Source organism: Polistes dominula, unplaced genomic scaffold (genome assembly GCF_049000335.1).
Source record: "Polistes dominula isolate Pdom_NZ unplaced genomic scaffold, Pdom_raw_medaka contig_22, whole genome shotgun sequence".
Lineage (NCBI taxonomy): Eukaryota > Metazoa > Arthropoda > Insecta > Hymenoptera > Vespidae > Polistes > Polistes dominula.
Window position 1 is genome coordinate 1,439,340 of NW_028300966.1, and position 24,921 is coordinate 1,464,260.

General features: G+C 29.9%; 1 protein-coding gene across 4 annotated transcripts in view; it reads right to left on the reverse strand.

Annotated features, from left to right (window-relative positions):
* Positions 1-10,124: 10,124 nt before the first annotated feature.
* Positions 10,125-24,921, reverse strand: part of Sema2a (Semaphorin 2a) — a 221,444-nt gene continuing 206,647 nt past the window's right edge. For all 4 annotated transcript variants that reach the window (XM_089173148.1, XM_015326691.2, XM_089173151.1 and 1 more), the window contains 5 exons: positions 21,000-21,230; positions 20,274-20,687; positions 18,338-18,614; positions 17,615-18,062; positions 10,125-17,140 (listed from right to left, as the gene is read on the reverse strand). In XM_089173148.1, the coding sequence (XP_089029274.1) occupies positions 17,066-17,140; positions 17,615-18,062; positions 18,338-18,614; positions 20,274-20,687; positions 21,000-21,230 (1,445 nt within the window). In that variant the 3' untranslated portion in view covers positions 10,125-17,065. The remainder of the gene's footprint in view (positions 17,141-17,614; positions 18,063-18,337; positions 18,615-20,273; positions 20,688-20,999; positions 21,231-24,921) is intronic.

Consider the following 24,921-nt stretch of genomic DNA (forward strand, 5'->3'; position numbering starts at 1 on the left):
ATGGCACTAAAACACTCCTACTTCGCAAAAAGTATTGTAGTCTGACGATGGAAGACAATACTCGATTTGCCATTGAAGAAGATCCATCGAAGATCCATCCAAAATCCATCGAAGATTCATCAAAGATCCATTGAAGAATTCATTCAACATTTTTAAAAGGAAGAGAATCCATGGTTATATCTGTAAAATAAAATAGAACAAAACGATAAGTTATCTGGAATATTATCCAAAATCATACAAAATAAAATCGAATAAGATGTCAATAAAAATGAATACTTACAATGAATTCCAATGGGACGAAGCTCAATGGCATCACGGTGATGCACACCTCGCGTGAATCTAATAACGCGGTATAAACGAAAATAAGAAACTATAGATGAGTTTCTTATCGCGAATCCGAAATTAAATTATACGACGAACAACACTGACTCTAATTCACGTTTGATTTTAACTTATTACTTGCCCGATCACTGATTCTAAACTGCACTAATTCAAAGACTGCATTGCTCGCAGTCAAATGCAAGAACAAAAATTTCACTCCCGGTCACTTCACATGGGCCATTCGTGCACGATTGCAATATGAAACTGAAATAAAAAACAATACTATTAATATCATTACTATTACAGAAAATCATTAAAACTTTTAAGAAATTATTTTATAAAAAAATATACTCACTTTAAATCTTTATTCATGAATGCACAATGGGTCTCCTATCCTTAGAATGACGATGACAATGCACAAATAATGACTATGAAATTGCATTACATGCAATTAATTCAATTAACACTAGATTTATAAACTGAGAAAATTTGATTCATTTCAAACTTTTTTTCTACATATATATTCATATAAAATAGAAATATTATTATTTAAAAATCTTTCAAGTTATCTAAATAAAACAGTAATTGTATCAGCAAACTCAATAAAGAGTAACATAAAAAATAATCGAGTTTTTATACCATTCGATGCAATGAAAAGCTTTTTAAACTATTAAAATAAAAATGATAACGTTGGAAATAAAATTATTCAATAATTTAATATGCCTTATTTTCGTTGATGTTGTCTCGTTGAAAGATAAAAGACGAATACGAGGTACGTTACTATGTAACCTTGTTAGAGGAGACGTTCGGAGTGTCGAACGTTCGGCTATTATACCTATGTTATCGGCTGTTTACGTTTTGTCGTCGGCTCGAGAAATACCTGGAAATATAAATACACATTTATAATAACTTATATGTCGACGAGTGTATTGTTTTCTTATTCTTAAATAAGAAAATCTTATTCTCTTTCTCTCTCTCTCACACTCTCACTCTTTCTCACTCATAAAGCCGATAACATAGGTATAATTGCCGAGCGTTCGACACTCCCGAGATCTCCTCTACCAAGGTTACGTAGTAACGTACCATGTATTCGTCTTCTATCTTTCAACGAGACAATATCGACGAAAATAAGGCAGATTAAATTATTTAATAATTTTATTTCTAACGTTATCGTTTTGATTTTAATAGTTTAAAAAATTCTTCATTGCATAGAATAATATAAAAACTGATTCATTTTTTATGTTACTCTTTATTGAGTTTTCATACTTTGATAAATTTTTTAAACGTTTAATACCTTTAACTTTTAATTATGTCAATTCTTTTAGATTATTAAATTATTTCTTTCTATTTACATTTTAGTATATATATATATATATATTATAAGAAATATTTTATCAAAAATATTCAATGGTTTTAATTTGTGTCCTGCCTTCAGAACTGATTTAAAAGAAATATTTTAGGATACCCATCTTGCAGTCATCAATCCAGATTAAAAGTAAGTATATTTTACTATCAAACACTTCTATGATAATTTCAATGGATTTTTATTACGACGATGATATTAATTGTTCTTTTTCTTTTTTCTGTTTCAGAAGATCATTGCAATCGTGCGTTTAGGCAATGACTTACTCGTGTGTTGCATCGTGTTAAAATAAAATATAAAAAAGTCGACAAGTAAATTCAGTGTTGATCGACGTATGTTAAAGTTTCGTTTGCTCGGTTAAGAAACTCGCAAATTTCTTTTATTTGGTTTAAACATGTGCTCATCGTCATTCTAAGGGTAGGAGACCCATCGTGCATTTATCGTGCATTCATCAAAGTGAGTATATTTTTGTAATAAATAATTCCTCAAAAATTGTAATGCTTTTCTGTAATAGTAATGATATTAATAATATTGTTTTTTATTTCTGTTTCAGATTGCAATCGTGCGCGAAGGAATTGCATTACTACGGGTCGGTGTCTTGGACCGAACGGCCCATGTGAAGTGCCCGGGAGTGAAATTTGTTTTCTTGCATTTGACTGCGTGCAATGCAGTTTTTAAAGTAGCTTTAAAGTCAATGTTTGTTCGAGTAATTAAAGTCAAATTTTTGATCGCGAAGTAGAGTCAGTGACCGGGCGGGAGTAAATTAAATTCAAATCATACGCGTATGTAGAGTCAGTGTTGGTCGCCGTATAAGAAAAATGTCGGTTTCGCGATAAGAAACTCATCTATAGTTTCTTATATTCGTTTACCGTGTTATTAGAGTCACGCGAGTGAGTGAATGAGTGCAAGGAAAGGTTTATCAAGGAATTCTTCGATGGACCTGGTAGACAAGGGATGCAGCTGAACCATTTTCTACGAAGTAGGAGTGTTTTGGAGCCATCGCAGAACTTCTAATGCCAACTGTTCGTATAGTATATATATGACATTTTATTCTCATAAAGTGTCACATATATGTTATATAACATTGGTAACGAGTGAGTAAAAAAAATTTAAAGTCCTTTCAGTGCTTAATTAAGCTCTAGTCGGGGTCAAAAATGGTCGATTTGACGTGGAATTTCTCGTATATATTATCGTGATAGAATAAATAATTTAATGTGAAATTAAATTATTCCATATATATATATATAGAATTAAATTGAAACTATGTTGATATTAAGCGTTCAAAGGTATTCAAATATTATCTTTAGTTTTGAAAATGAATAAAACGAATGGATCTCGTTAAAATAATTTCATTAACGTTTTAAAATGAAAGATATTTTAAATAAGTGCTTGAAAATTATCTATTTTTTTTTTTATATATAATAATAGATATATTTAATATTTCATATTTTTATCTTTTTTTTTTCTTTAAATCATTTCTCTTTCTCTATCACGTTCTATTTTTTACTTGTATATCTTATGCGGTATCATCTCACAAAATAAAATAGAAGATAGAAAAAAAAAAAAAAGCAGAAAATAAAATAAGGATAAAATATAAAAAAGGGGGAAGATTGTCGACTCGGTGTCAGCATTTTTTAGCATACTGCCGTTTCGACATTTCCAGTCACGGGGATGCGTCTCGTCGTTAGGCACGCGTTTGCACTAGTGTGCGTATGTGTCCCAGTAGCAATAGGGACTGAGGGGGTGGGATGGTAGAGAGAAAATTCATGGTAGTCGCGCGAAACGGAATCACCGTCGACGAGGCCAATTTATCTTCGGTACTGCAAGGAATTTTAAAATCTCATGGATATTTTTCAAACGAGTACACCTTCACGCAAATGTGTTATAATAATTTAAGAAATCAAAATTAAGATACATCTATCTTCTTCAAAATTTTATTTTTATTTTTTTTTGTTATTTTTGGTCTCTTCTTTCTTTTCTCTTCTTTTTTCTTTTTTTAATTACATTATAAATTTATTAATATACATAAATTAATAAAAAATTTATTGAACCATATACTTACAGAGAATAAAATAAATAAATCAAATAAAAATACAAATGACATCTGATACGTGACGTAAATGCCGTTAATCAAATCGTACGATATAGTCGTCGAAGGATATAAAATAAACTCTTATGAAGTCTTTCCCCTAACTGAAAGACGACACATCCGAATTTTGTGGGCCCTGAGCTGATAGCTAAAACGCGTGTGCTAGAGCCATCCCTTTCTGCCTTTCTTCTTTTTTCCTTCGCCATATTGCGATATACGTTTCAATAAAATATTGAAAATGGGTGGGGAGAGACACTGGTGGCGGCTGGCAATAATACAATATATTAAATATTCCCCCATTTTTTTTTTCGGTCTTCTTTTTTCTTTCTTTTTTTTTTGTCGTTGGTAGAAACGGAATATAAAAATCGTAGCACACAGAATAAATAACCGTTAAATCTGTCCTGAATATTAACGAAGTTAAAAAGAAACAACAATGGTCTTTTGTCGAGAAATATTTTCCCTAGGAACATTATTTTTCTTGCTTGGTAATAGAAATTTCATAAAAATAAAAAATAAAAATGTATATTTATCGGAATAAATAAAATTGCAAGTTATTTTTTTAAATTGTGATAAATTAACCGTTTGTTGATTCTTTTAGTTGTGTTAATTAAAGTGCAAATACTGTGAAAGTTTTGAAGGACTCATTTTACAGAAATACATAACCGTAAAGAATGTCAGTTAATGTCGATAATGGTCTCCCCCATAGGGGTTGTCCCAGAACGTCTAGAAAAGAGGTAACCAACCCACTTACCTTTCCCCCGATCATTTTTCTCTCTCATACTATAACTTGGCCTGATTAGCGTTCTATTAAAATTGAAAAGGAGAACTGCTAATTATTGTCATTATAAATGGATATCGAGGGATGTAATCTGCTTGGCGTAAACTGACTCATAACACGCGCTTGGTAAAGTCCACGATAACGTAATAAAGATGGCATATTTCAGATAGAAAATGTAATAAACCATTGAAGGCACGCTCGTGCTAACATAACAACTTGTGGACCCAAAATAACCTTATTTTCTCGGTTATAATGCTTTGTAGGTTTTTAAATCGGAAACTAACAGTTTATGCACGTATCATCGCGAAATGCAGAAAATTATGAATATTATAAATGTAAAAAATTAAATGGTCAAATATAAAGCAAAAATTAGAAATATTTAGGGTTGCAAGGGAAGGGAAATTAAATAAACCAAATTGTGTAATTTGATTTATTAACAAATTGATAAACCAAAAGTATAATTTGTTTTATTTAAATTTATATTTAAATATATAATAATATATTATTATACGTATATATTACTAAGATGTCATAAATAAAATTAGATGAAATATTAGCTTTTATAAAAAAAATAAAAAAAAAATAAAAACATTAATTAATAATCAAAGTTCTATAATATATATTCATACGATAATCAAAATAGGATTTATTCATATATTCGTAAATTCATGAATAACGTCTATGATGATGATCCTTACTTGTTGTTGTTATTATTATTATTGTTATTATTTTCCGTCGTTCGAAGTCGGGGCTAATTAATTCGGGCTTTAAAGATAATTGCGCACTCGAGAATTTTCTACGCGAAAGGATAACATAGCCCAGTGTGAAACAACATAGTTTTCGTTAGGGTACACCCAGGTTCAGAACCGCTTTTAATTTCCTCGTTCGTATCCTCGAACGCGTTTAAGTCGAACGAAGAGCGTGAATTAGGAAGCGAGAGCCACACGGCGCTAATCCAGAAAACAACGAGCCAAGAGAAAACAATTTCCGCCATAGTGATGATCTTCTTCTTCCTCATACGCGAGCTTGGGTGCTTTTGTTTCCTTCCTTCTCTATCTTCAAAACCCATCATCCTCTATCCAACTATCTATATACATATACATACATATATATATCTCTTTCGTTTCCTCTTATGAATATTCATACGAGAAAAGGCAATCCGTCGCTTTTCTCATTTCATGATGGATGGGATTCAGAAGAGAAGAAAAAAAAAAGAGAAAGACAGAGAGAGAGAGAGAGAGAGAGAGAGAGAGATAAAAAGATCAAACAAAAAAAGACCTACTTTCTTCTCTTCTCTTTCTCTTTGTAAATGTGTCTGCAGGTATAGGTGTGTGGGTGGTTGGACTTTTAATACAAAGCTTTTTCCTCTATTACATTTTCTCAGCGAGCACAATTTTACGCGTTACCTACAAATGAGTTATGACCCAGAAAATATCTAGATATTTTCTTTCCTATGAAAGATTACGATGAAGCTGAGTATAACTTCGAATAACTTTTTTTCTTTTTCTTTTTTTTTTACTTTTCCTATCATATCACATCATAAAAATATCATTTACCTAGACGTTAAGCGGAAGCCAATTTCAAAGGAAAGTTTAAAAAAAATTGTATAATATGTTTGTTCGTACGAGTATATGTATATGTATATGTATATATAACGTGTTAGTCTAAGCTTTCAAATTTAGTTTGTAATTTTCAATATTCCCTCTTTGATAGTCATTTCTCTTTTGATCGTACTTGTCTTTCTCACACATATATATCACCCTCAACAAATATAAATATATAATACATACTCGATCTATAAGTAAAGTATTGGAAAAATCTTTGAAACATAGAAGAAAAGAAACTAAAAAAAAAAAAAAAAAAGAAGAAGAAATGAAAGTAAAGTAAAAGAAAGGGTTAAACTTGGCCGTTGTTGTTCGTGAAATCACGCACGCGATTATATACGAAAAGCTCGTGGCTAAACTAAACGTGGGTCTGTGGGTTGTGGAAACTTAGGAGAAAGGGTTGGTGGAAAGCGACGATGGCGGCTGATCGAAACACTCGAGTACTCGTAAGGGATGGCAATCTTGGTCAGGTAATTTTGTGCAAATAGTAATATCGTGCAGACCGACTGGCTGCTGCTGTTGCTGCTACTGTGTGCTGCTGTGTTCCTCTGACTACTAGACCTTACTGTGTTACTTCCACTGCTGCTGCTGCTGTTGATGTTGGTTAGTATAGTATAATAGGTACATACTACGAAGACTCGGTTAGGTATTACACGAAGCTCGCGTGTCAGCCTATCGTTTTCATTACAGCCACCTACTCTGACTGTACAGTCGGATAAAACTAATTATAACTTGTCTGCCCTTCTTCTTCCTACCTTGCATAAACCGATATTGCACCGACCTGTTGTCAGTTTTATTTATTTTTTTCTTTCTTTCTTTCTTTTTCTCTTTTTTCATTTGTTGAATTATTTTAATCGTTCGTGGTAATGTCACAATAATTTTTTTTTTATTTTATTCTATATCTTTATCTCTTTTTTAAAACGATCTAAGAAATGAAAAAAAAAATGTTACTCGAGGGACATAATTTTTTATTCGAAACAACGATGTTCCATCTCCATTTTCATTTCATAAAGGACATTGAAGAAAATGAAGGTCAAATCTTCTAAAACCTACTGTAGATCACCGGTGACATTACTCTGCAGATGTAGAATGGTTTTGGGATTCTTTTGACACCCGGTAGTGTCACCTTTATCAATTTTTTATGAGTATAATTAATCTTCAAAGTATGCATTAATTTAATATTTTGTAATATTGACTGTTTTAAATTTTCAACTGTTCTATTCGTGCCATTATTATCTTATTATTATCTTGTGCCCCAATTATCTTATTCTTGATACTTTAAATTCATCTCATTCTCTCGTAGTTTGGTTTTTCTGATGGTTTCACGATGGTCTACCATGTGTGATTATTTTCTTTTCATTTCTTTCTATCTCGCGTTTCTCTTTTCCTGTTTTTTAAGTTTAATCTAAAAATCAATGGCAACGACCCCGTTAGATTTGTTTAATAAAGCATGCAACAATTGAGCTTTCCCCTTCCTCTTTCCTCTTCGAATGTGTGTTGACTGAAAACACGTCAAGCGTATAATGGTTAATTAAAACCGATCGAACGACTCCATTAAAAGTTCGACCATTTCAAAGTTGATTTTATTACGTGCTTTACGACTTTCGAATAATTGAAATATTTACAAAGTATGTGTGTGTGTGTGTGTGTATTTGTGTGTGTGGAGAGAGAGAGAGAGAGAGAGAAATAAAGAAAAAAAAAAGAAGGGAGAATGCCGTTGAAATGGCAAGTGCGACAAAGAAGGGCTGTTAAATTGAAACGCTTTGACACCGAATTACGCGTTTCGCATGATCGAAAATTCCTGTCAATCTGTGGGAAGAAGAAACTGACTGACCTGAACATTGAATAATCTTTTAGTTTGGTGATATATTTATTTTCTTTTTCATATCCAGTTGTCTTTTTTTGTTTTATCGATAAAAAGAAAACAAAAAGAACATTAACGTATTCGAATATCGATTGATTCTCTTTCGTTTGTGATTTGATTAATTAAAATCTGTATCGACAGTGTTGAGCTTTTTAATATTTGCTTTTTTTTTTTTGCAATCCCTTCCACGATCATTGAGATAACACATCGAAAAAAAAAATAAAAACAACGAGAAGTGAATTAACAATTATTAGAAATTGATTAATCAATTGTGTATACAAGTATTGAATATTTTTTAAAACAAATAATTCTGATGTTCTTATTTGTTTCATGTAAAAGATAAAAAAAAAAAAATAAAAAAACATTTCGATCGATACTCTCACAGTACGTTAGCCTTGTCAATTATATATTTTTTGCATTTATAGAATGTTCGTGTTTTAAAAATAGTTTTTGTGCTATGAAAGTTAGCTTTTATTCTTTCTTACAAATTTTACATTCGTTTTTAACTAATTTTGTGTCATGTTATATCCGTGAAACAAGTGTGTTCATTCTCACGACCTTTCAAACACTGACTACAGTTAGTGAAGAAAGTATTCAATGAAACGTTTATATCGATCTTCAATAATCATACTTAGACGTATGTAAAGTTTATTAAATTTTACCTGATTGTACTCGTTTTCTTTAAAAACTTTCAAAGATTCTGCGAATAGGTAACATGATATAAAATCAATATATCTGTATGAATATTGACGAAGATTTATAAACGCCCTGCGAAAGTTTTAAAATAGAAAATGAAAGAAAAGAATAATAATAAATTAATGTAATGAAAATCTTTCGTAATAAGGAAGAACAAAAAGTTGTTATACTTTTTATATAAACTGTACGTGTAGCGTGAATGACGTATGCAAGAGATGTAAGTAAGTCGTATGCATATTACATGTGAACCAGATGATAAAAAAGAAAAAAGAAAGAAACTACGTCATCGGGCATAGTATACAGTTAAATAAAAGGAAAAGTTAAAGAACGTCACTGTTGGTAGATAAAAAAAAAAAAAAAAAAAAAAAAAAAAAAAAAAAATAAGGGAAGTAGCATATAAAGTTATGACGACACACGATACGTGTGACGTGTATACGATAAAAGTCAGTATATGCAAACGTCATAGAGTGAGTGTAAAGTCTATCGTAACAACTGTTCTTATTTTCTATCCTATTCTATCACTTACATTTTCTAACTTTTATTCTATTTCTCTCTCTCTCATTCTATTCCACCTGTTCTTCATAGAAGTACTTCACCTTTAGATATTATTCAAATGGTAATCGCAGGGACTCTAAGCAAGCAGCAGCAGCAGCAGCAGTTTTCATGGAAATCGTCTAAATTGCATACTAAATTGCAAATCCACGTTATTTCTGGTGAAAGAAAAGTTTTCTTTGACTATTAAAGGTTAACAAACATTTCTCAATGAATATAGTTTGTCATTCTATTAATAGATTATTAACACCATGTCGTCAGTACGTTTAATCTAAATTTTTTCGTGTCGTTGTACGATAATTTCCTAATGGCACAAATGTGGAGCTACCGGACACGTCATAGTGTTAATTAAAACTATCACGTTTTATCTATTGTAATACTTTAATATTCCAATACTTTAATGCTACTGCTGCTAATGTTTCAATTAACCCTTTCGCTAAGGGCGACTTCTCCGCCGTGGTATTTTCGCTGAACGTGCCGGCCACGCCAAAAATGTGCACGGTGCTCGAGTAAAATCGACAGTGGCAACTCGAATCGGTTTGACGGTGTTTATTGAAAGAAAAACTCCATAAATTAAAATAATTATAACATTTAAACATATTAACTTTTTATTAAACTCAATTTGAAGTAACTCTAATCGTTCGTCATATGTATTATACAATGTACAATGCGCGGCATTTTATGGAGAGCGACTATAGTCGCCCGTAATGGCGAATAGGTTAATAAATTAATTAAATTATTATAATAATAATAATCACTTACCTGTAACACATTAGACGACGTTTTCTGAAATTCATAGAAAAAAAAAAAAGGAAAGGAAAGGATGATGAGGATATTTATATAAATGAACGACTGTATACAAATCGATTGTTTATTAAAGCAAAACTTTATTATAGCAATAGTGAACAATGGATAACTATTAAAGATTTTTAACATGTTCTTTTTTTTTTCTTTTTTTTTTTGATAAAAATAGCGATTGGATGTTTAGGTAGTAGGTGAATATCTAAAAGGGCCTCTTACCGTATGAAATTTTTTTCTTTTTTTCTCTTTTTCTTTTTTCATTTATTTATTTATTTATTTGTTTTGTTTGTTTGTTTTTTTTTTTTTCGTTTGAAAATGAAAAATGTTATGTGTTTTATTATGGTGGTGGTGGTGATAGTGGTGTTAGTCGATGATGACGGTTCGCGCGCATACACGTCGATTAATTAAAAATGAACTTTGTTTATTAATTGTATGTGAGTTTTCTTTTTGTTTGTTTATATTCTCATTTTATTATTTTTATTTATTTATTTATTTATTTATTATTTGTTTGTATCGCAATGGATAAAAGAGGAATATAGAATCGTTTATCTTGATTTCTTATTTTTCATTTGTAAATTATCTAATTCTAAACAGATGACAATTATACAAAACACTATGAGGGAACATTGAAAATGTTATTAAATAATATTGTTTATATAAAATGAAATAAAACGATGAGTAACGAATTGAAACGAATTGAAAACGAAAACGAAAACGAAAAGAAAAGAAAATTATCATGGATATTTTTATTTTTAGTATAAAAGTCGATATGTTTGATGAAAAGTAAAGTAAAATTAAAAAAAAAAAGAGAAAAAAAAAGGATTCATATAATATTTCTCCGCAAATCTAAAAAGGATGTTCTTCTCATCTTCGACAAGCATCAAAGGATTTATGATATTTATACTCTCCAAAGTCGTTAATTTCCATCCTTCGTCGTATCTCTTGATTGGATGATGAAAGAAAAAAAAAAAAAAACGGGGGAAAAAAAGGAATTAAAATCAAATGAATAAAAGAAAACGCGGAAGATAAAGGATAAATAAGTAAAAAAAAGAAAGGAAAATAAAGAAAACCCCGAAGTATAAAAAAGAATCTAGAAAGGTGTATGTGTACGAATGTATTTGTGAAGTATCTACACACATATGATGGTACACGTAAAGGATAACTAAAAATGGTTCAAATGGTTCGAATGGATTATTAATCATTCGTGATGACGTCCTTTCACATGGAAACAGGTCAAAAATGAATAAAAAGGGACAAATAAAGGGTGTACGTAAATAAAAAAAATAAAATAAAATAAAGAAAGAAAGAAAGGAAAAATAAAAACAGATTAATAAAAAGAAACAATATAAAAAGAAGAATAATTGAAATATAAAATTGCAAGATGATATCGATCGAGTCGCGCGAATCATTCATGTATATGTATATATGTGTGAATGTATACGTGTAATATTCTTAGTCAAGAGAATGATAAATGAAAATTATGATAAACCCAAATCTGCTTAGGATATTATTCCGATTATTTAAATCTTTCTCTTGTTATCTTCTTTTTCAATATTTTTTATTCATTTTTATTTCGTGTAAGCCTAAATGCATGTATGTATGTGTGTGTATTTAAATACGTGTAAGATGATATCTTTCTCTTTTTCATTTTGCATGTATGTGTGTGTGTGTGTATGTTAAATGTCGTCGACTCATTCGTACGTAAAATTAGAATTATTTCTGAGTACGATGAGTTTTACGTAATAATAATACTTGTCTGTTACCTCAAAAAACTGGAAACCTAAGGACAGTCGTCATTCTAGACCTAATGATATATTTTGAATAAATCGTTATCGACTATCCTTCAAATATTCTCGATCCTCGTCTAATCGCCTAAACACGTTTAATTAAATCGTCAATCCTATTATTTTCATAGTTCGTAATTTATCATTTTCATTTATTCGAATGCACATCATTCAATTCATTATTTTCTTTTCATTCGTTTCATTTCCCATATGTTTCTTTAACACGTTGAACGCCACGTTAATTTTTATGTAAATGTTCGTCAGGCCACGTTGAGTGTTTGAATTGAGTGTAAAAGTTGAGTGTCAGACATCGATGCCTGACACGGCCTGAACGGGAACTTCATTGTCAGTCATTAATGACTGACGTGGCACTCAACGTGTTAAACCAAACCTATCTTACTATATATATATATATATATATAGTAAGTATCATTCTGTCTCTGTCTTTCTTTTATTCGTAAATGTGTTATCCTTTTTATATATAATCTAACTCCTATTATAGGCGATCGAACGCAGGACGTGAAAGGACGAAGGATTATCTTGAAATTCGTTCGCATAATCGATACACTTGTTCTCGAAATAGTTTCGCGAAAAGGATTAGTTTCTTTCTCTTTTCTATATTTTCGTCCTTCCTACCAACGACGATCATCCTTTCTCTCTTTCTCTCTCTCTCTCTCTCTCTCTTTTTTTCTTTTCTTAACAGTATTGTATCTCGATTATCTTACAAATTATAATATATATCTAACAATTTTAGTTTCATCTTAGATTGCTTTCCTTGATCACTCCTACGATTCACGTTTGAGAAAACTCACCCAAAACGATGAAAATATTTTTTTTTCTTTTTTTTTTTTTTTTGTTGAATGGCTACATGAACAAAAAGTGAAAGATTAGAAAACATTTTCTTTCCTTTCTTTTCTTTTCTTTCTTTCTTTCTTGTTCAGGTTGACATAATCGAAAAGGGTGAGTTTTCATTTTACCCTAAAGATCGTTTTACCTTACTATTTTTTTTTTTTTTTTTAATCGATAATATTATGTTTGCTTATTTATTTTTTTCATCATCATCATCATCATCATCATCTTCTTCTTCTTCTTTCATTACTCTTTTATAACTTTCTTTTAGACGTACGATAATTAGGTTATTTTTTTTTTAATCTTTTTTCTTTTGTTATTCATAATAATTTCTTTCTCTCACATTCTTTCTAACACATTCACACCTTTCACTTTCATTCATATCAGTGTGTAACTCTACCTATCCGATCGATTCACGATATAGTTTTTTTTTTTATTTGTATATATATATATATACGCACACATCACACTTTTACAACACAATCACACATCTCTCAATTCAGAATTGTATTTTTTGAAATATTTTTTCATTCTTTTATTTTTTTTTAACTAACGAAAGATTTTTTTTCTTCTTCTTCCTCTTCTTCTTTTCGAGTTCCCTCATTTTCTTTAGACGTAAGAATTTGTTTTTTTTTTAATTTTTTTTTACATTTCGATCATTCAAGAATAGAATCATCGATAGAATCATCGAACACAGTCGATTTAAATCGTTGGTATGAGAGATTATTGAAGATAATTCTTTTCTTTCTTTCTATCTTTCACAAACTTTCTCATATTTACTTGGAAAAAATTACCCTTAAACCTTAAGTCATAATACTAATTCAATACTTGAAGCTCATAATAAGTACATACTTCGAAGAATTAGATTATCAATTATTGTATTTTAATTCTTACAGTTTCTACGACGTTTTCTTTTCTTTTTTTTTTTTTCTTCCAGTACACTTTTTTATATTTATATTTTTATCTTTTTTTTTTTTTTTTGGTTTAGTTTTGAAACACAAGAGCGTGTGGGTGGTGCACATTATTCGCGATTTTATCATTTTTCATTTTCTTTTTTATTTTCTTATTCTTTTTGGAATCGAAAAATTGTCTAAAACGCGAATCGATTCGATTGATTCGTAGATACGATCCTATATATTTTATTTATGTTTTTTTTTTTTTAAAGTTTTTATATTTTTTTTATTTTTTAAATCATACTCAGCATTCATACGACGAGTCTGATAGGTACAAAAGGTAAGTCATCGAACCTGAGTGGCAGTGCTTCGATGACCTCTGTACAAGGGATTCAATATATTTATTTATTTATTTATATATGTATATTTATATATATAGTTATAAAAAGAAAATGGAAAGAAAATGAAAAAGGAAATAGGGCAATGTAAGATAGTTTTCAATGTTTTTTTTTTAAATGATAATAAAAACGCGATAAATAAATAATATACCAAAACGAAAATAACAAATGATTCTACTTTTATTTATTTCATTTTTATTTGAATTTAAAAAAAAAAAAAAGAAAATTAATGTTCATTTTAGTATTTGTTGGAACACAGTCAGAGTTGAAATGTAAATTAAAAAGATTTTTCATTTTTCTTTTTTTTTTTTTTTTTGCAAAATTTAAAGAAATTTATAGAAGAGAAAGGTGTCATGACCTCCCTATTAATACTTTTGTTTTTTTGTTATTCAAGTTCAATAATCTCCCGATGAAAATATAAAAAGAAAAAAAAAACAATATGTTGAAGATATTACGTACATTAGATAATTTAAAAAAAAAAAAAGAAAAGATAATCCTAGCATACTTTACGATGCATTTTAATCAGAGATAAAAGGTGTTCTGTTTAATGTTTTTTTTTTCTTCTTATTTTTCTTATTTGCTTCTTTTATTTTTTTTTCTTCAAAGTTTTATTATCCGATTTCATAAAACTGCGTTCCATTTATTATGATATATTAAATATAGAAGGTTGTTACTACTTTTCAAAACGATCGAAATTATTTTTCTCTTGCTTTTAATCATAATTATAATAATAATTATAATAATAATAATAATAATAATAATAGTCAGAATACATTTAAAAATTAATACATATGAAAAAGTACGCATTTGAAATATTACATTGTAAAGAAAAAAATATATATAAAATAAAAATAAAATAAGAAAAAGAGAGAAATATCAATAGGCTAAAGAAAATGCAAATAAATGCAAGTGAGAGAAGAAAATTTTTCATTACGAAGCAAGAAAGCGTTTTTCCCGTATTCTACCATCGTAAAATCTACATTTTATTATTATTATTATTATTATTATTATTATTATTATTATTATTTGTTGTTGTTGTTGTTCTTGTTGTTGTTGATGCTGCATCATTTTTTTTAAAACCTACGTAAAATGTTTACACATTAGCGTTTCATAAATTTTTGTTCTATATTTACATAACTTACGCCTACGCGAATTTCTTTCTTCATTTTATTTTTTTATTTTTTTATTTTTCAAGTATTGAGCTTGCTTGGAACAAGAAGGAAGGGTGGGGAGGGAGGGAGGGTGGGAGGAAGGTAAATATTTTGAACCTAGGAACCTAGGAGAAGGAAAGGATTGGTAAAAAGAAGGCAGAGTTTAAAAAAAAAGTTACACCTTCCGATTATAATAGTGTTGTGTGATCTTTTTCTTGAGATTAATTTTATTTTATTTTATTTTTATTTTTTTTTTTTTTTTTAGCACCGTGACGATAAGAAACTGCGAAACTGCGAAACTGCATGGACGACCTTTTATATTTTTCGTGTCTCGTCTTAATTACTTAATTATTTATTTAATTAATTACTTACTTACTTTTTCTTTCGTGAATGAGAATGGAAAATACAAAAAAAAAAAAAAAAAAAAAAACAAAACAAAACAAACAAACTGTAGAAAAAAGAAAATGTAAAAAACTTTTTGCATGCGTAAGAAAATAAAATTTGTCAAAGCATAGATCAATTTTATTTTTTTTTTTTTTTGTCGTTTTCCCACAAAAAAATGTTTTTTTTTTTCTAATCATTTTTTTGTTTTTCTTTTTTTTTCTGTTTTTGTTTGGTTTTTTCTTTCCAGTATCACAGATCGACAAAAGTAATTTTGTTGTCCTCACGAAGAATTAATTTTTGTTAATGTTCTATTCGTCAAATTTGTCATTTATTTTTTTCTTTTTATTTTATCAAACATTGTTACAAAGAGAAAATCATTCGAATAAAATCCAATTGAAATCGTCTAGGCGCGAGTGAGCCCTCCTCCCATTTGTCCGTGTAATATTTTCATTTTTTCAAACGTATACGTACATACATACATACATATACATATACGTACATATGTATATATGTATATGTATATATTTAATACGTTTAAATAAGTACGCGAATCTCCCTCACTTTTTAAATTTAATTTTTGTTTTGTTTACTATATATATATATATACTTGCTCCATGTTATGTAATATGTAATAATGTATGAGTGTGTTAGTAAGGTGTCTGAAGGATTGGTGGTGGTGTGTATCTATTTACAGCGAAGCGATTACAAAAATTGTTGCGAAGAGGAACGAGAGATTCATTACTGTCTATATATGTATACATATATGTATATATATTTATTATATATATGTATTATTATACATATATGTATACTATTATATATATATATACATATATGTGTACACACATATATATATATATTTGATCGTCGTGAAATATATTTCATTCACGAAGTATATATATACTTACATATATATGTAATTAGAGGTGGACACATGTATACGTATGTACATAATAAACGCGTTATATTCGCGTATTACAAAACGAGAGGTGTAAAAAAAAGAAAACCACGGGCACTGTATCAAACCCTTAATAATAATTTTAATAATAGTATTATAATAAAAAAAAGTAAGAAAAAGAAAGAAACGTTTGCGATTGAATTTACGAACATTGAAAGAAAAAAAAAAAAAGAAGAAGAGAAAAGAAACAGAGTTAAAAAAAAAAAAAGGGTTTCTTTATCTCTCTCTTTCTCTCCCTTCGTCCAACCCGTTTCTCTCCTTATTGCGCGCGCGTGCGTGGTATATCGGAGTATTTAATCGTTCGACAAAGGAGTATCTTCAATTAAAGGAAGAAACTCTCAATAAATCGATAATTTCCGAGTATCAGTAGCAAGCTAATAACGATACTACGAATGCTGATGTTAGTTGTGTTGCTGTTGCCACTTCCTCTCGTTCCTGTGTAGTTGTTAATGTTGTTGTTGTTGTTGTTAGTCGCTAGACCAATGCGACCACCCCCCTCATCTCGTGTCATCGTCAGCACGCTCTGATGATATTCGTAATCTCGGCTCGATGTAGACTCCTCTTCAAACGAACGGGTCTATCAGACCAAAGGTGTTCCATATACTTCGTTCGTGTGAAGATTTTGATTGCTATCGTTCTGGCATGATACGCATTGCTGAAACAGGGCAAGAAAACCGACCGATTCCTCAAGAAATTGTTTCTTTCATTGTTTTTTTTTTTACGTAAACACACTTTAAGACGAATCTTTTAATTTTTTTTTTTAATATTTTTGTAAAAGGGATTACGTGCATACGGTGGATGAATATCGTTTTGTATTAATTTTTTTTTTATTAAATATATTTTATATTAATTTTTTTTTAATCCTTTGACTACTACGTACACATAAACACGTATTTTGTAATATTAGTATAAAATAATATAATGTTGGTTTGAGTATTGTATGAAAATTAAATACAAAAACAATAATTATAATTACATGAATCTGATTATTAATATCAATCAACGGAAACATAGTTGTACTTTAATAATAAATTATTCTATCCCTACAAATCATTTCAGGTAAAGGTATGAAGTACTCAAAGGGTATTTAATAAAGAAATAATAAAAAGTAAATCAGATAATAACTCACCGCTTGTCTTCGTTCCCAACTCTTCATAGCTGTCTTGTATTTTTCGAACTCGTGACACCAATTAGAATAAATCTTTTGATAATCGTTAGATTTGGCAGGTGCTGAACATCTGTGAGCGTCTACGGTAATATTGTATGAGCAAAGTAATGCACCACCAAGCCAACAATCGTATCTACCAGCATCCTGTTCATTTACACCAACGATAACCAAACCTTTCTCTGAAGTTTCAATAAATTTGTCACCACCTACACCATACTTGTAAGCTATCTGATAACGGCCCTTTTCTTTACTATAATGGTACCATCTTACTTCTTGATTTGCTAAAACTTCTGGCATTTTAACGAAACAACCGAGATGAACCGATTGACCCCACGTAACTACGAGCTTTCGTTTACCAACGCTACTATCGCATACGTCAGCTGTGGTGTTTGATACGTCTTGAAGTAATCTGAGAAAACAAAATGCAGAAAAAAAAACATACTAAATAATTTTGTTGATAATTATCAAAAAGATTTTTGTAAATTCAACTTCGTAACTTTGCAAAGAACAAAACTTGAACAATACTAGAAATATTCTACGTCAAATGTTAGTTAAATTAACATATACGATTGATATATTAATAAGATTATTTAACTAATAATATTATTTCATTAAAAATGCATAGAATAAATATTAGAAAATTCTTAATACTTAGTACAATAATTCAATGTATTGTAAACATACCCTGGTTCGTAGGGCTTGCAAGTATTGCTGTCCTTGTCCCAACCGCAATAGGGATCGTGAACGCAACGCAAGCAGTTGTCGTATCGTCGTGTACACATTACAAGATCAATCTGCTTTATTCGATGATCCGATGCGACGTAAAGTGCTTTATGTTCTTTAGAAATTTCCATAGCCTGAATCGGTTCTCCTGGGGTAACATCAAACACATCCAAGAGAATCGATTGTGACTCACCGTTACTGTCGATCCATTGAACTACCTTATGAACACGACCATCACCTGTAACAAACGTGTCACAAAATTCATTTTTTCAATTTTATTTTAATATTTAAACACGTTAAGCACCACGTCAGTCATCGGTAACTGACACTTTCATTATTTTTTCAATACGAAGTAACTGTTGTGGTCTGACGGGAATTTTCCTAAGAATTCACGTGGCTCTCAACGTGTTAAAGAAGTTTAGATTAATTCGAGAAAATTTAATAATTATTTAATAATTGATCGTTACTTTGTAAATCATTTTTTATTTTTTATTTTGTGTTATATTTTTACACGTGAAACGCGAAATAATTTTATATTTTATATTTTATTAATATTTATTAATTTAATTCTACGTATCCTGAGCTGTGTATTCTTAGGATATGTGTACATTGAATTGATTTTCTCTTTTAATTTTAGTTTATATTTAAAATAAGCTAAGTCCTAAATGTGATTTCTTTTTAATTAATTAAGTGGCCGATATAATTTCTGTGTCGATAGATACTGTAAGTAACTGAAAAAAGATTTTCAGTTGAATTGAATTATAATAAAGTGATAAGAGTTATTGGAAAATTACAAGTGAACGGATTATAAATGGTTCTTCTTTTGAATTTAATAATTTATTAATAAAACAGTTTGCGCGCGCGATATTTTGTGTCAATCTATATTTAAACGTTAGAACGATCAATAATTAAGATAAAATAACACACGATTAAGATAAAAGTGTTAAGAGGAGAAAAAGGGAGAATTAAAAAAATATAAAATACGAGCTTTTTATACTTCGGTTTAACTCTTCTCTCGATAAATATAAATATAAATATAAAAAAAAAATACAAAATAGTCATAAATTAAATCGCGTTAAAGTTAATTATTTTCATACGACTGTATCTCCGACATAAACGAGATACGTTTATCGTACAATCGTTAATACCACAAATACACGCAACTAAACGAGACGCGTCAAAGCTTCGTGGATTTATTCTTTTTTTTTTTTTTTTTTTCTTATTAATGAACAATATTTCTACGAGATTTAAAAAATAAATTGATAAGAATTAAAAGGCCAATTTACCAACGATAAAACACACTCTCTCGAATTATTTTAAATCGTTGTAATAAATTGACAATCTTATTATAAACAAAACAAAAAAATAAAATTCCATTTACAAATTCCATAAACAAAAAGACACTCTCGAATTATTTGAAATAAATTGAAAATCTTATCGTAAAGAAAAAAAAAAAAAAAAGAGAATAAAATTTCGTTCAATTTGAAGATGCTAAGAAAAAAAAAATAATGTTACAACAAAAAATATGACATTTTATATTTGTAACGATAACGACGTTTCTAACCTATGAGCGTAAATAATTTGATAAGAAAAAGTTCGTTCCTCTTATTTCTCCTTCATTGCTTATCGATTAACTTTATTCCGTGTATTGCTTTGAGATAAAACGAGAATCCTCCTCTTACGCTTCATCGGAATATCGATGAAACGAGGAAGAAAGAAAAGAAGAAAAAAAAACAGAGGAAGGGGTAGTACAAAGATAAAAAAAAAAAAAAAAAACACCAAAGGTATAGTAGTATCTTGTGCTATATAAGATGAGGAAAAAAAGGGAGAAAAGAAAGAATGAAAGAAGACAAAAAAAGACAAAGAAAAGAAAAGAAAAATCAAAAAAAGGACTCACTGGATCCAGCGTAGTAGACCGTGTAATCCAAATCAATGCCGACAAAGTCAATACGAAGTTTATCGACGACTAGTCTCGTAAGCATGACGTCACGCTTGTAAAATACCGGTTTTTCGTTCTCATGGGAAATAGCGGAATCCATCAATGGATGAGATCTTATAAAATTGAGTACAGTATCTGGTAGAGATTCTGTATCGTTCACACACTGTCCTGGACGTGGTTCTGGTACTTTATTTGATAATACTGGCAACCATGCACTGCTACTAGTAGCTTGTTCTTTAAATTTCCCACGAAAAGCTTCCTGTATTGAATCGATGTGAAAGGAACAGATTGCTGAACCCATCAGACCGTTTGTCGAGGTCGTAAACGTTCCATAAAAATGCGTATCGTCTCCTGGCACTTTGTAAATGCTCTCTGAAATCATAGAATCAAAAAAACCATTGTTTTTTTTTTTCTTTTGCAATATCATTTTATTTATTTAAATATCAAATGGATGGGTCGAATTATTATTTTTTTTTAAATATGTAATTTAATATTCGCAAATTTGATTTGATTTATTTAAATACGAAATATCGAATTTTAATAAATTTCTAATAAAAACTATAATAATAATAATAATAATAAAGTGTGTCGTTTATTTAAATATGCGACCTAATATTTTAGTATTATTTTTATATGTGTATGAATATGTATACATATTATAAATGAAATAATTTGATTACTTACGAATCTCGTTAAAGTAGAATGGAAATTCTCCTGGTATTGAACAATTCAATCTGGCTTTTAAATAAGTCACCCAATTCTGTGACAATATCTTTTTTCCACCGGTGTCCCTTTTACAAACTCTTGCCACGCGTGAATACACGCTTTTACCACAATTTATGTACTCGACTGCAGTCTCACGGAAAAAGAAGAACACGTAACTACCAATGTCGTATGATCCAACGAAGTTTGGTTCTGAAAAATAAAAATTGAAAGAAACATTGTATTAATAAAAAAAGAAGTTGTCGAGAAAAAAAGAAATAAAAAAAAAAAAAATGTAAAACACAAATAAAATGAAGTAATTAGTACGAGTATACGTTGATAAATCAGAAACAACATTGGGTAAAAAAAAGAAAAAGAAATAAAAAACAAGGAAGTATTCTTAACGAAACGATAAAGATAATTTTAAACGTTGCCATTGTGTTCATTGCCTCAACTCGTAAACTCGTTCGTAAGGAAAGAAAAAAAAAAAAAAAAGCAAGAAAGTAAAGGAGAATGGTATAAAATTCTAGCTCAACATAGACTCCTCGTACCTTTGGGGTACTTGGAGTAAATTCGAGAAAAGGGTCGATAGGAGAGTGTGAAAATTGTAAAATTGACGTTCGAAGAAGATTCTACAAAGTAGCAGCGAGTTTAACTTAACGGAGAGAGAGAGAAGGAGAGAGTAAGAGTACTTTTCTTTTCTCAACGATGAGAAAGAAAAACAAAAAAAAGGATGGAATGAGAGGAAGAAAGAGAGAAGAACAAAGCTAAGGACTTTCGTAGTTTTCATTTAACACTGGCCGAAGCAGCAGCCCCGGGCAAGCACGCGGCTTAACGCAACTTTAATGAGCATCCACTTGTCGTTTTACGATTTTACAGTCGTAAAACCGTTTAACGGTTCACTCGTTACGAGCATCGGAGTGCTAATAATTTTCTTGAATTCAGACGTTTTTCCTTCCCAAAACAGAAAAATATATCGAAAATCCAACCAATGAGAGGTAGCCCCCACACATAATAAGCAACGCACGTAAAGTCAAATTTATTCTACAGAAAGAACAGAAAAATATTAAACTCAATTCGAATTCAGTTCGAAAGGATAATCTTTCTCATGTTCTCTACAAATCCGTTTCTCGACGAATTATTTTCGTTTAAATTATATCATTTACCTTTTCTGCGATCATTTGGAAATGAAGACTGAAAATGAAATTTCTAATTTGTTGTATTACGGCAACCGATGTGGAAAAGGGTTGGGTAGAAAAGAGAAATAATACGGAATGAAGAAAAAAAAAGAATAAAACTTGTAGACTTTATGAAACTGGTCCCTCAGGTGATTTCATTATTCCTTCTCTCTCTCTTTACGTATGAAATCAAGAGCAACATTTTCCGCGAGAAAATAGTCCGTTTCTCCTTCTTTGGCAAATGTATTTTCCATTTTCAGTAGAACAAGTACGAAACTAGTCAGACATCGTGCCTCATCTCGATAAAAATTGAACACTATAGTTTCCCTTTCTTTTTTTTTTTCTAGTGATTTTCAATAGTTTTCTTTTATACACACTCTTACTTTCTCTCTTTTATTTTTTATATCTCCAAAACCTTTCGTTTATTCTCGATACGTCAAAGTTCCGGTATCGAAAGCGTGTCAGACAATCGATTTAATCGTTGAACTGTGAGAGAGAGATTCATATTTCATAGTACACTTTGTTGTTGTTTTGTTCCCCGTCGCATAATGTTAAAAACCAACGCAAAATGAACGAAAGAATGATAGAAAATGAAAGAGAAAGAAAAAAGGTTTGTACTAGGACACAAGAGCGATTTAAAACGTGGAAAACATCTCCCAACCAACCAACCAACCACCCCCGTCATTTTCCATCGCCTACGAAAGCACACGCGTTTATTTTGCATAAAAGCAGGCGTTTGTGTCTACGATAAACAAACGCGAAGGGGTATACTATGTACTCAAAGAGAATAATTAATTCACCCACCGGAAGAGAAAGAGAGTAACCTTTTTTTCTTTTTTTTATCGGAGATGATTATTGTTCTTTTACGCGTCTAAAACAAATTTTACATTTGTGTGTACAAATGCTTAACTTTTTAATTATTATTATGTCATTAATTAATAACATTCCTTCTTTCATAATGATCATAATACGTATTTATGTATGCGTGTGTATGTGTTGGATAAACAATTTAAAGTGAAGAAATGTTCGTTACTTTTATAAACACATTTCTTTAATCGACACTAAAAAAAAAGGCACCTAGCCAGCCATTCTTGTGCTCAAATAATTTGCATAATTTCGATCATAAAAAAAAGGATATAGAATACATAACTATAGTTAGATAGTAGTAGTATACTAGTCAAAGTGCATCGACCTTAAATCTTAACGAGCACGATGAAATAGGTTTAACTAAACTAGTTTGAAAGTGTAAGAGAAAGAGAAAGATAAAAATAGGAAGAGAGAAAGAGAGAGAAGCGAACGTACGAGTATAATATTCAAGAAGGAGGAAGTAGTCACGCGACATCGTTGAAAGCTCGTTTCGCATGCGCAAGGACGCGTGAAAGTGGGCGCTCGTCGGTCAGTTATTCAGGGGCTTGTTAAGGACTCTCGTGACGTTCACTTCCTTTATCGTATCCCTTAAGTCCTTCTTCTCTCTCTCTCTCTCTGTCTCTCTCTCTTGCTCTCACACCATAGATCGTATATCCATTTCAACTTCAGTATCGTTTGCCGACTAATTCTAAACAACTTTTCGAAAAGCGAAGACAATGGGTTGTACACAAAATCATTGCAAATTTCTCATAGTGACGTGTGTTTCGTTTCTACTCGAATTACTAACGAGTTAATTAATAACAAAATGATTCATTGGTATATAAACTTTAGAAATGGTGAAACTTATAATACAAGCAATTCCCAAAATGTTAGAATATTAGTTAATTGAATATTACGAATGATTTGAAATGAAATAGAATTTGATATATATGTTTGTTATGGGTTTTTAACTAAAAGACAACGTGTAAGTTTTAATTGGATACATTGTGAATGATTTACATACGATAAACAATCAGCTCGTTCTATTGTAACGTATGATAATATACAACAATTAATTTACTGATAGTAAACCAATTGGACATAGTAAATGATCAATCGATCGGAGAGTAAATATCTCGAATGCACTGTTCCTCATTAGACACAAGATGGGCGTATACAGAGATACTACCTATTCCTAGATTGTTAATACGTACATCTTTGATTATACAATACATCTTACGTAATTGGTAATAACAAATTGTTTAATTCATAAATTTCTATTATATATATTCGTATATGTATAATATTATACATATACGTATGGATATATTATCAAACATTAGTCGATAAAATATTAATAATAATAAATTGTTTATAACAAATCATCAGATACATTTATTTATGTTTATATTTACAAATTATTTGACATCAATTGAAGAAATATTAAACGGAAAAGTTTTGTTTAAAAAAATTGTTTATAACAAATTCTTAATTGTTATAAACAATTTGATAAAAAGATGTATGGAAACGTACGATTTAATATGATGTTTGTTTCATGTATCTACGACTATTAGTTTCGGAGATATTTCAATTTAAAAAAATCTGACACAGTGACCTATATAAATTCTTGGAATTTACGCAAGCCTGTCCAGTCAGCTGATCAACGTAAACACTTTTTCTACTACGAGCACGTGTGTAGTACTACTATCAAAGAATTATGAATGGTAATCGTATGAAGTTAATATCTTTGGAACGAAAAGTCGTGGAAACATGAAACCAAGATCATTTTAAAGGAAAAATCATCCTCTTTTTAATTATGAATTTCGATACTATCGATATAATAGAATCGATTTCATCGATTTATATCATATACATACGTA